General features: G+C 41.4%; 1 protein-coding gene across 1 annotated transcript in view; it reads left to right on the forward strand.

Annotated features, from left to right (window-relative positions):
* Positions 1-12,550, forward strand: part of Scfd1 (sec1 family domain containing 1) — an 82,447-nt gene extending 69,897 nt beyond the window's left edge. The window contains exons 21-25 of the mRNA XM_059279644.1: positions 2,062-2,114; positions 3,938-3,971; positions 4,559-4,624; positions 7,883-7,951; positions 12,351-12,550. Of these exons, the coding sequence (XP_059135627.1) occupies positions 2,062-2,114; positions 3,938-3,971; positions 4,559-4,624; positions 7,883-7,951; positions 12,351-12,374 (246 nt within the window). The 3' untranslated portion in view covers positions 12,375-12,550. The remainder of the gene's footprint in view (positions 1-2,061; positions 2,115-3,937; positions 3,972-4,558; positions 4,625-7,882; positions 7,952-12,350) is intronic.
* The last annotated feature ends 784 nt before the right edge of the window (positions 12,551-13,334 follow it).

A 13,334-nucleotide genomic window follows, 5' to 3' on the forward strand; every position in this document is an offset into this window, starting at 1 on the left:
TCTACTATTATGCTGTGTTGCTTAGAGTGGGAACCATGTGCCTTCACAGACTCACAGAAGTATAGAAGTCATTGCAGGTCATTTAACAGCGGAAGAAAGGTGACCAGGAGCCGGGTGGCTGCTTCATGCCGCAGAGTTGAATCCAGTCCTGCTCCTTCTGCTCCTCCAGCGGCTCCTGCTTGCAGCCATTCCTCCCACGTGCTGCATAATAAGCACGTGGATAGCTAAATTTGAGTGACTCTCAGTCAGATGTTTCTGTGAGCTGTGCAAGTTTGTTTATCAATACTATTGAGTATATAATTAAAAGCATTATAATTACAGACCGATCTTTTATTAATTAGAAGAGGCTTTTTTTTTTTCTGTTTTGAAAGCATTTCATCATCAGTGCATCTGCTATGTAAGGTAGCTGTCTGCACTCCTATTCCTTCTTGTTCTAGATGAACAAGGTGATTTCGAGACACTGAGGAAATAAGCGAAATTAGTAAGTTAGACCTGGCAGGTAATAGTGAATGAATGACTGTAGCATCTCACCTCGGATGCTTTAAAAGACTAGAGCCCGGACTGGGCATGTAGCTCAGCTGGCAGAGTGCTTGCCTAGCATGGACAGGCCCTGGGTTGATCTCCAGGACCACATGAACCTACATAGTGACAGGTGCCTGTACTCCCAGCACTCGGAAGGTAGGAGCAGGCAAATTTCTAGTTTGAGGTCATCTTTGCAAACACAGTTGGGGGCCAGGCCGTACTATATAAGATGCCCTCCATTCTACATTTTATTTTGTATGTGCACACACGTGCAATGGCATATATATTGTGGAGGCTCTCTCCTTCCATCAGATGCGTCCTGGGATCAAATGCAGGTCATCAAGCTTAGCAGCAAGTGTAACTTGCTGGTCCCTTATTAAGTGTTCTCCTTTGTGTTAATTAAGGTATGATCTCAGAGAGGCTTTGTCTTGTCTAGAAAGTCCATCTGGGAGGGGTTTCTCAGAGAAGTGTTGGAGGATTCTGGCTACTCTGGGGTGCTGTGTTGATTTAGAGTACTGACCACCAGGTACAGGACTGAGTGTTGGAGGATTCTGGCTACACTGGGGAGCTGTGTTGATTTAGAGTACTGACCACCAGGTACAGGACTGAGTATTGGAGGATTCTGGCTACACTGGGGTGCTGTGTTGATTTAGAGTACTGACCACCGGGTACAGGACTGAGTATTGGCAGTAGGTGTACTTTAGTCGTTTACCAGGTTTGGGGGCAGGCCCTGAATTGTCCAGTTGGTTCTGCTATGGCAGTTTAGAGACGGAGATCAGGAAGTAGTTATATCATGGAATAGCGGAGCTGCACTTCACAATTCCTTAATAGCAAGACACTTCCAATTTAGTGTAAAGTTCTGCAGCCTGTAGAGTCGGAGAAACTTGGAAAGCTAAAGGAGTCTGAGGCGAACCTCACCTGGACTGAATTGATGAGGCTCTTCAGTTTTTATTGATCCTATTTTATGTTAACGTTCATGTATATAGCTATAGAAATCCTAATGCATTAGATGGTGAAATGTTGGCTACGTAGACAGTTGATGTCCACTTTATCTAAATTTTTAATTCTAAATTCTAAAATTGATCTGGTTCCGAAATTTGCGTATAAAAGACTGAGCCTCTTATATGTGTTCTGTATACTCAGTAAAGTTATGGACACAGAAAGACAAAGTCATAAACAAAAACCTTGGGCATTAAAATTACACACGTAGGTGGTTCACATCCTAGAGTTCCTGTTTTTATTATTAAATATGTGACCTTAGAAAAGTCACATGAGCTCCTATTTTCCCAGCTTGCCTCTCTAAAACTGTGGGATAATAATAGGAACTGCAGTAGATTGAGGATTAGTGCATGGTTTCGTGTAATACACTGAAAATACAGCTTATTAACACATAGTAACGTCTGATTACAGATGAGAGACAGTCATTACACATTCTGTGAAATTGGAAGATTTGTTACAATAAAATACCGTGCCAAACTCTGACCTTCTAAACAGAAATCTCATGGTTATGGCAGTGTGTTTTATTTTTGTTTTTAATAGGAAACAGATGATTATAGATATTTTGATCCCAAAATGCTGCGGAGCAATGACAGGTAAGGAGGGAGCTTTTCTCCTGGGTGGTGTTTGTGGTCGGTTCCCTCAAGGATGGAATAATGCTGTATTGTAAGACAGCCTGCTTTCACTAAAAGTCTAACTGTGGGAGACCAGTTAAAAGGTGTGTATTTTAATCTCCTTCAGAGCTGATCACTGGTAATTCTGATTAGTATCTTGTTATTTTTCCCTTCGTGTATACAGAGAAATAAATTTAGCTGTTTACTATTTATGAAATGGTGTTCTCATAAACAGAGTGGGGGACTTAGAGAAAGTGTTTTTAAATGAATATAGTTATTGGACTAAATGAAGAGAAAATAACTGTGTTGGAAACAGTTGTTTAAGGTGGTGGTTTATTATGGCTGTGAAATCCATGTCCATGAGAAACATTTCTGTAAAAGTATTTTATGGCAACAAAACCACTCACTGTATAGTTTCTGTGTTTTATGAAAGGCACAATATGGTAATTTACCTTGGTTATGTTACTTTTCAAGAGTTAATTCAGGGTAGTATGAAAAATAACCTGAAAGACAGATAACATAGAAGGAAATAACTGGATGTTCCTAGCACTAAAACTCTGGGAGCAAGTTTCTTGCCTGTTCCTGATGTTGAAAGCTTCAGTACTTTGTATTTGCCCTTGTCCCAAGCATTCAGATCTTTGTGGGTTGTCAGGACCAGTGATCTAGCTGCTAGATTTTTAGGTAATTCAAATGTTGTTCTCTTTCCTGAACTTCGCACAAGTGCTCTTACATAAGAACTGCCAATAATAACTGTCACAGGCAGGAGAGAAATCTGACAGCAAATTATAGAACAGAGGAGTGGGGACTGACCACCAGTAGGACAGGGTTTTCTTTCAGGAGTGATAAGAATGTTAGATTGGAGAGTGATGTTTGTACATATGCTAAAACCCGTGGCTTTGCTTCAAAAGAGGTCTGTCCTAGGAATTCTTCCTTGTGCTTGGCTAAGCAGGAGCCATAGAAGCTGAGGAGTGTTTCATCCTAAATGTAGCATGTGATAACGAGAAGGAATGTTATGTCGCTAAAACAAACAGGCTCACAGCGTTCTTTTTGCAGTCGTTTCCTGAGCTATCCTATCCCAAACCATGGTTATTAATAACTTGTGGTAAAGCGCTTTTTAAGTCTCCTGTCTACCTCAGAGGAACTGTTGAGAATTAAGATCAGGTGGACATCTCGCCATCTCTGTGGAGCATGGACTGTTTAAACAGGCTGTAGACGTGAGAAAAGGTGGCAGAGATAGCTCAACTAAACAGTCCACATCAAGGAGGTGTAAACTCTGCTTACCGCACTGGACACGCCTGTGAATAGAGATCTGACATATGAACGCTGGGAAAGATGTTGAGTGAGGATTTCTTAGGTGCCAGTGAAGGGTTTTTACAATCTGTGATGTGTGATCAGTAAGAAGCTAGAGCAGAGTGTAGATGTCTCCTCCCATTTCCCTTCCATCCTGAGGAAGAGGCCCACAGCTGTGTGATTGTTAGAGCGTGGTGAAAATGTAACTCGTGATCTGCTTTATTGCTTCACCTGTTTCCAGTTTCCGTCCCTTCACATAGAGGTTATTGATCAGCCTTCTAGAATACATGTCAGAGTGGTCAGCAGGCCGTCCCATTCCCTTTTAGACATTGAGATATCTGCCTTCTAGCTCCTTCCTCTACAAAACTGAAGAACCCCTGCTTCCCAAGAAGGTGGACCTGGAGTACCTTCTTAATGCTGCGCACAAGTGCACATGAACATGTATTTCCCATCCCCGTCTTACCTGTCATAGAAGCCAGCGATGAAATTTTCAGTGCCGTTTCTCTTTATTGCAGCTCAGTTCCTAGGAACAAAAGTCCATTCCAAGAGGTAAGTTTTACATAAAATTTCTCTGCTCCTAGAAAGATAATTTAACAGTAGTCCTGAGGCAGAACAAGTTTGTCGTACGCGTAGCTCGCTTGTGATCAGTGAGCAGCCATTGAGGTAAATTCAACTCTGCACACCCAAGAGACTGCCTTCAAGTCCTCAGCACCTATATTGCTCTGGCTTTCTTCAGCTTAAGAAGGACAGAATAGCAGAAAGGGGTCTTTTGGATTGCAATGAGGATTTTACATGTGGGATTTCAGCGTTTGTGAAGATGTGACTATATGTTCATTTGAATGCAGACACGTCTCATCTTGAGTGACATGTTGAAGTTGCACATTGGGTTTTCCAGTGTTCCTGACTATAGCAAATAGTAAAGATTCAGAACTACCCTTCAGTGAAAGCTCTGCGCTCATTTGCTCCTACTTGACTGGATAATGCAATTAGACTCTGACAGAGCACTGGGTTTACGAGTGGAGCCTTCCGCAGTCTGGTCTCAGTCTCAGGACAGGCCCCAGACTTAAAGCCATGCTGCTTGAAAAGTAAAATGCTTTTAACTGTGTTCTCATCTTTCTCCTTCGTTTGCATTTTAGGCCATTGTCTTTGTGGTAGGAGGCGGCAACTATATTGAATATCAGAATCTTGTTGACTACATCAAGGTACAGTTGGGTCATCTCACTCTGTCACTTGGTGGTGTCATTTTCATTGTCCAGCACCTGTCCTGACCTCTGCACAACTACTTTCCAAGAGGTGGTTTTTAAGTTCTGTGTGTAGGCAAGACACAGTGGCCCAGGCCTGGAATCCAGGAGGATCACTTGAGCCCAGGAGTCCGAGCTAGTCAAGGCCACATGGCAAGATCCCATCTCTAACAACAATAATAAAAATTAAAATGCTGTATACAGAGAGAATTACCGATTTGATTGTTTTCCTATCATACTCATTTTTCTACTGAAATTGTACTGCACTAGAAAATAATACATCATATTGATATTTAGTATTTGGGTGCTCTCTTTTTATGCTTTAACTGTTTAGAGATCTCAAGCTCCTCTTCCGAGTCTTGTCTCCTTTGAGATAATTTATAGAACTCATTTACCTGACTAATACATGCTTTACATTTCAGTCGAATTAACTTAAATCAGTCACATTCTTCTAAAAAGCATTTAAGGTAGCAAATTAGAAATGATAGAATCCTACTTTAAGCCATGAGTGACAGAAAACTAAGCAGGAAGCGTAATTTGACCAAAACAAACAAACAAAAACAAAACAAAAAACTATAGGCTGGAGAATTAGCTATTGTTATAATATAAAATGACATTTTATAATTACTCCGTTATTGTTGAGGTATGATCGGTCATTCTTTATGTCCTCATTACAATGGCATTAATGGAAACTATGGTATAACCAGGAACATATAACTCCCAGGAATCTCACTGGATAGATTGTCTTCTATTATGAGCACTAATGTATTTTTAAGAATCAGACAGGGGTCCCTAGTCTTGCATAAGAAAGAACTTTATTTTACATGCACACATATGTGCAGGCTCAAGGACAGGTTTGTACTGGAATATTTGGTAAGCTAAATTTTTTAAAATCACCTGGTTCGTCAGCTAATGTAGATGATTAGTGTTTGCTACTCACTGTCTTCCTGCTATGTAGCTGTTATGAAAGACTTAAGAACATGGAGCTGCATCACTTGAGAACGCTGAGCCTGGCTGGGCAGAGGGGAGGGAGGTAGAGCAGGCATCAGCTGGCCTGCTGCAGCCCTGTCCAGACCTGAATGAAGTGGTAGGATCCTAACAGATCAGGGCAGCCCACACCGATGTGCCAGCATTGCCTGCTAGGAACTGGAAAGACTGATGGTTTGTGACCGATTTCTGTCACAGTCTCTTGGTTTCTGCTATTGAACCACAAATAAAACCTGGTTTTGTCTACATGACCAGAAAGAAAGAAATGCCTTCCACATGAATAAGACCAGGGTTCTTCCTAATCAAGCACGTGTGGAATATTTCTTGGTGAATGAGATGTGCCCGTACTCCTGGGGATGATATTTTGACCGATTATCTGCCCTGCTATGGGTGGCTCTTGCAGGTTTATTCTGTATGGCATCAAGAACCCAGTCATATGACCATCCCTCCCCCTTTTTAATGTAACTAAGCTGCTGCTCTTGTTCATTTGTTCCCGGAGATGGGCCAGCTAGGACTGGGGTGTGCTTGTGTTTCATTTTTATTTATTTTTATGGGTGTGGGCATTTGCCTGCGTGTATGTCTGTGCACCACACTTGTACAGTGCCTGCGGAGGCCAAAACAAGCAACAGAGCCCCTGGCACTGGAGTTACAGACAGTCGTGAGCCGCCAAATGGTGCTGGGAACCAAACCCAGGTCCTCTGCAAGAGCAGCAAGTGCTCTTAACTACGGGTCCATTTCTCTAGTCCCAAGGACTGGGCTTCTGGTTGGTTGATTGGTTGGTTGGTTTTTATTAATTTATTTGCTTTACAATGGGGCCTCACACTGTAGCTCGAGCTGAACTAGAACTCAAGGCAGTCCTCCTGGCTCAGCTTCACAAGTGCTCTGCTTACAGCCTGCCACCACACCCTGCTTTTAAGTCATTGGTTGAGCCAATGTTTATTCTGTTTACACATCACAGGAAAATTACTTCCTCTTGTGCATGAAACCACCATCTTGTTTCTTGATGGATTAGCAAATTAATTTGATAGAAATTTTGCACTTTGTAAACTCAGCTTGATGATGATATACTAAAGAATATGGGCATAAAGAACCTCACCAGCTGTGAAGCCTACAACCCCAGCTGTCAGGAGGCTAGGGCAGGAGGATAGACCATTCAAGGCCAGCCTGGGCTAAAATAACAAGATCCTGTCTCAGAAGAAAAATAAATAAGTAATGAAATATTTGCCTGAATTCTCTAGTAGAGAAATTTTGTGTTTGCTTCCTAATATTCTGTCAACTTCAGAAATAAAATTCAGGGTTACAGTATAGAATGGGCTGCATTAACAATACTGTATTACACAGTGAGACTATATAGAATGGGCTGATTAACAATGCTGTATTACACAGTGAGACTATATGGAATGGGATGCATTAACAATACTGTATTATAGTGGACAGTATAGAGTGGGCTGCATTAACAATACTGTATTAGACAATGGGACTGAAAATGCAAGCCCACATCATCTTACTTTCAACATCAAAATTCTCTTAGTATTTTCTTCAGGGAGCACAGATCATACCTTGAAACAGTATTCATCTAAGATTGTATAGACAGCTGTTGGTCTATGAAAGATAACAATATCAGCATGCCATAATACACTACTTTTTGTTCATCTAAGATTGTATAGACAGCTGTTGGTCCTATGTAAGATAACAGTATCAGCATGCCATAATACACTACTTTTTGTTCATCTAAGATTGTATAGACAGCTGTTGGTCCTATGAAAGATAACAATATCAGCATGCCATAATACACTACTTTTTGAAGGAAGAAAAAAGCATGCTTGTGCCCATTTCACTTTATTCCTGTTTGTTTAGGCAGTTTAGGGGACACACACACACACACACACACACACACACACACACACACACATACTTTAAATCTAACACCACCTCTGGGCGAAAGACTTTCAAGAATAGCCCTCTCAGCCGGGTGGTGGTGGTGGCGGCAGCGGCGCACACGCCTTTAATCCCAGCGCTCAGGAGGCAGAGCCAAGCGGATCTCTGTGAGTTCTGGTCTACAGAGTGAGGTCAGGACAGGAACCAAAACTACACGGAGAAACCCTGTCTCAAAGGGAAAAAAAAAAAAGAATAGCCCTCTCCCCAGAACACCTAGCAGGCTTTTTTCCCTGAGAATGCATGTACTGTCTCTTGTTCACAGTTATGTCTGAATTCTGTGTCTGCTTTTTACAGGCAAAGCAAGGCAAGCATATTTTATATGGCTGCAGTGAGCTTTTTAATGCCACACAGTTCATAAAGCAGGTAATGTGTGCCTTTTTAGTTTGTTTCTCTTAACATAACACCAGTGGATGTTGGGTCTCTCCCCTTTGAAAACTGTCACTTATTCAACTGAATTTAAATCAGCTTAAAACCTCCTCTAGCTGTAAGTTTCACCATGGATCTAAAGACAATTCTGGTAAGTAACATTAAAAAAGGTTAATAATCCCAACTCTTTTGAAGTATCCAGTAGGCCAGATTGAATTTAGCATTTCCTATATGTTGTCCAGATGTCTGGCATTGCCAGACATCATATTTGGGCCTCAGAATTCCTTTGTTGATCAACAGTCTATGCTCAGTTGATATAATTATGTTCACTTTGAAAGTTAATGGCAGCTCTAGCTGAGAGTGCCCATTTCCATATAGTCCTTTGAGCATCATTCCCACTAATATTCTCAGTAATTATATTGATTTTAGCTTTAATTGGTATGCCCATAGCCTGATCAATAATGTCTAGATGTCAGCTTTTGGGGTTATAGGTAAAGGAGATGCAGCTTCCCGCTATCACCCTCAGCCCCTGGAGTTTCCCTATGATTTTAGAAATGAACTCAGGCCAAGCCAGGATTCATGGCTTTGATGATGAAAAGAACTTGAGGACTAAGGAGCTTGTGAAGCAAGAGTTGGAGATTCTGTGACAGATATTTACAGCAGGGAAACGTGGGGTCAGACAAAGAAGTGTTCAGAGTAGAGGGGGCACCCCTGGGAATGTGGGTGTAGCATGTCAGAGATGAGTCACAGAAAGTCACAGAGCAAGGTGTGGCATTTCTTCTAACAAAATACTTTATTCTCTGAGAACTTCATGCATGTACTTTGGTCATGTCCAACAGTATCCTTACCCTTGTGGCTTTCACATTTTTAACCTTAGTGGAACTTTTCCAACACACAGAAAGTTGAAGAGAGTTTGCAGTTTAGGTAACCAAGGAGACTCAGTTGGGTTATCTTTTCAATGAACCAGCTGTTGTCATGTTAGTTCTCAGTTCTTTTTCTTGTCTCGTTGGATTTTACTCTCTAATGTTTTGTTTAACTGCTTTAATTTTGTTCTTCTCCTGGCCTTCCTAAACCGGAAGTCTAAGTTCAGTTCTAATCTAAAACTCAGTATTTAAACTGTAAGGTGTAAATGCCCGCACCCGGGTCAGCTTCAGTCAGTAAACGTGTCTGGGCTTTTATTAAGTTTGAAATGTTCTGTAATTTACATTGTGATTTATTTTGTAGCCCAAATACTGTAGGTCTATTGTTTAAACATCCTGATGTTTCTATAATGTTTCTATATGTATCAGTTTCCTTGTAGTCATAGAACATACTCACCTGTGTTAATGGACTACAGGTCCTTTTATGGCCCCACATATGGTCTGTCATGCTGTTTTCCACGTGTACTGTAAAAGAATGAGCTTGGTCAGGGTAGCACTGCTCAGGTTCTGTGTTGTTTAGTTGTTTTTTTCCTGTCCTCCCCTATCATGTGATGAGAGGTATTCAGATTGCTAACTCTGAACTGAATGTGGTGGCCCTTGCCTATTATGCCAGCCCTCCAGAGCAGATGAGTTTGAGCTGTGTAGTGGGATCCTGTCTCCAAAAGAATGCTAATTAGAATTATTGAATTCTCTTTCTCCTTTTAGCTCTATCAATGGCTGCATTGGGTTTTGTTTTGTTTTTGTTTTTGAGACAGGGTCTTATGTAGCCCAGGTTAGCCTTGGACACTCCTCTTCTTTTGGGACTCTGTTTACAACTCTAGTGCCAGAATTAGAACAGTGCTAGAAAATTCCTGTTGCCTAGTGATGCTGGTGTAAGCAGACTTACTGTACTGCTAGCCACAGAGAAGTGTGGCACATACAGTTTGCATGGCAGTTAATAATGATAGTAAATGCTCAACTCAAGTGCAGCTCAAGCAGCGAATGTTTTAAAAGTCTGCAGCTAATCTCCTGAGCTTTCACGTACTGGGCCCCTGGCCCCCAGTCCTGTGAGCTCCATGCTTGGTGACTGCCCAATAAAGATCTACCACGTGTAATCTTGTTTGTGTGGGTACAGGCATACAACTGTAATTCAGTGTGAAGATTAGTGTAAAGGTTACTTTGGCATCTGTACGTGCGCTTGTGAGGCCAGAGGCCGGCATCAGTGTCTTCCTCATTGACTCACCTAGTGCCTTTGGGCCGAGCTCTTTGATCCAGGCCAGCGGTCGCTGGCGCACTGGACTGGCTCGTCAGTGAGACGCAGTAGTGCTGAGAGGATTGATGCGGGCCACCACACTCAGCTCTTCCAGTGTGCGGAGGATCTGAACTCGGGTCCGTCCTAATGTTTGCACAGCGAGCACGTCACTGACTGAGCCATCTCACCAGCCTCACTTCTTACCTTGTACTGTGTGTGTTTACTGTGCTTAGGCGTTGTTACAACTGCAGACAGTATAGAGCAACTTACTGATTAGATTACAGTCTTGGAGTGATGGTATTTCATTTATAGTGTAGGTGTGGAGTAGGCTTAGACCATGTAGGTTTCTCTGAGTACACTCCGGGGTTTTCTTGATGCTGAAATCACCTTACTGTTGCATTTCACAGTGTGTCTGGGCATGAAGTGAGTACGTGTTGTATATGTTGGCCCATAAATTGCTAAGGATTCTGTTTCTCAGAGTAAACCATTTGTTTTCTCTCTCCCCATTTTAATAAATCTTTCTTCCATTCCTATTCTCTTTAAATAAAGTAGTTAGCAGTGCCAGAATTCCTATTTGAATTTTTTTCTTCTTTTTTAGTTCTTCTCTGCTAATATTTTTTTTTCATTCTTTGTGAGCATATTTTTTTTTTACTTCACCAATAGTAATTATTGATGCTTTTTTTTTTTTTTTTTTTGTTTTTTTTTTTTTTTTTTTTTTGATGTTTGTTTTTTTCAAGACAGGGTTTCTCTGTGTAGTTTTTTGGTGCCTGTCCTGGAACTCACTCTGTAGACCAGGCTGGACTTGAACTCAGAGATCCACCTGCCTCTGCCTCCCGAGTGCTAGGATTAAAGGCGAGCACCACCACTGCCTGGCTAATTATTGATGTATTTAAGAACCTTGTTAATGAAAATTGTGGGTTGTTAGAACATGTTGAATTTTCCTGTTTTTTTTTTAATTGCCTTGCTTCCTGAGCATCATAGATTTGTGTTTTGATGAATGGATGCCATTTCTCTAAAGAGTCCAGACTTAGGGATTTGTTAAGCAGTTATTTGGTTGGACTCAAACTTTGTCGTTTTCCCGTTTCTCTTTCTCTTTCCTCCCTTATCTCTCCCGTGTATCCCAATCCCACCCTCTTCGCTCTTTCTCAGACTCATGGCCTTTGACCTATTGTTGCTCCATACATACATACGTACTCATTCTCATTCTCTCTCTCATGATGGTTCAGTCCGTATGATGTTACTTGTATGTTTATGATTTCAGGGCTCAATGAGATTTCCCCCATAAATTGTTTCTTTAGTAGCAGCTCAAATCTCAGTCTCTCCCATCCAGGAGAAATTGATGGTTTTGTGGTAGATTCAGGAAAAGTGTACACACACACTGCTCTCTCGGGTCCGTGTACACACACACTGCTCTCTCGGGTCCGTGTACACACACACTGCTCTCTCAGGTTCGTGTTCACACACACTGCTCTCTCAGGTTTGTGCACACACACTGCTCTCTCAGGTTTGTGCACACACACTGCTCTCTCAGGTTTGTGCACACACACTGCTCTCTCAGGTTCGTGTGCACACACACTGCTCTCTCAGGTTTGTGCACACACACTGCTCTCTCAGGTTCGTGTGCACACACACTGCTCTCTCAGGTTCGTGTGCACACACACTGCTCTCTCGGGTTCGTGTGCACACACGCTGCTCTCTCGGGTTTCTTCCTCACTTGTTGCCCTGTACACTCTGCTCGGAGTCTTCAGGCAGGATAATCAGTTGCAGGACTTCTGTCAGAGGTCTGCCTGCCTTGTGCAGCACCAGCTATGGCCTACTTTCAAACCAAGAGCCACAAAACCAGGGAGTCACCTAAAGTTTCCCTCCTCGGCTTAAGTCACCTGTAGAACCTTCTCGTCTTAAGATGTTCTCCGTTGCCTGTGGAGAGTTGCTCTAACAGGAGTTTATCTAGCCTTCTCAGACTGAAAGTGGGCTTGTTTGCTGCCTCTAGTGATCTTTTAGGAATATGAAAGTATGTGGCGCACTGTGAGCACTGACATTTCTCTTTATAGTTCCATACTGAGTGTAATATCAATCACTTGTAATATTTACATTTCTGTGTCACAACAGTGTAACATTTGAAAAGCATATGTTAAATTAGGTTGTTGAAATTTACTGTTATAAGACTGTGTAGTAAGTAGGAAACCTAAGTTTTTGTGATTCAAAAATGGAAAATTATATGTATAATTTTTTTCTTTCATTTTAGCTGTCACAACTTGGACAAAAATAACACAGAAGAACCATCATGGGGTAATCAGTTTGGATAGATGTAAAAGGAGCCAGATGTGTCCTCCTCCATAGCAATGCCCTAACAGTGCAACCTGAGAGAATCATTAATTTTTAAATAAATTCTATATACTTCATATACTATATACTGATTAAAATAATAAACCATTTCAGAAGTAACTTGGCTTATTCTTGTTTGACAAATGAAAACATGCATGGAAAACAAGGAAAGCCCTATGGACAGATCCTAAAATAAGGTAGGGTATCAGTTGAAGTTGGTGCAAGTTCATGTTGTCACACATTCCAGTGTTACTTGAGGGATCCCCCTACTTACATTTTCATTATAACACTGTCTTCTCCAGTGGTTTCCCACACTGCTTCTGGATTTTTAGGTGGAAGTTTTAAAACCACTTTAATATATCTTCTTCCTCTGGCACACCTATTTACATTGTCAGTAAAGACTGCTATTTATAGAGTGTAGATAGGGCAACATGTGATTTGCGATGGACAAATCCAAAACATTCATTCCTGGGAGTTCTGAGTAGGGAGTAGAAAGGTGCAGCACCAGCAGAGAAAGATGATTACTCTTCACTGTTACTCACTTTAAATCAGACACTAGGAATCGGGGCACTGAGGTTTGATTGTACCAATAGTTATAGTCTGGAGTAAGACCTATGTAATGAAACACCCATTTCAGGAGGTAAAGGCACAGCAGACCTGTCTACAGAACAGGCACAAAGTTTGAAAGTGTGTATTAATAAACTTTCTGCACTCAATTACTGAATAAGAAATTCTTCAGTGCATCTACAAGACATTTTAAAATGCTGATCTTGCCATGAAGCCATTGGATAAATGAAATCATTTGTAGCCTTTTCATATCACAATCTACATTAGGAACTGATAACTAATAGTTCAAAAGACTGTGTTAGAAATTAGAGGCATAACTTCCAACTCATTATGAGAA

This window comes from Peromyscus eremicus, chromosome 14 (assembly GCF_949786415.1).
Source record: "Peromyscus eremicus chromosome 14, PerEre_H2_v1, whole genome shotgun sequence".
NCBI classification, from domain to species: domain Eukaryota; kingdom Metazoa; phylum Chordata; class Mammalia; order Rodentia; family Cricetidae; genus Peromyscus; species Peromyscus eremicus.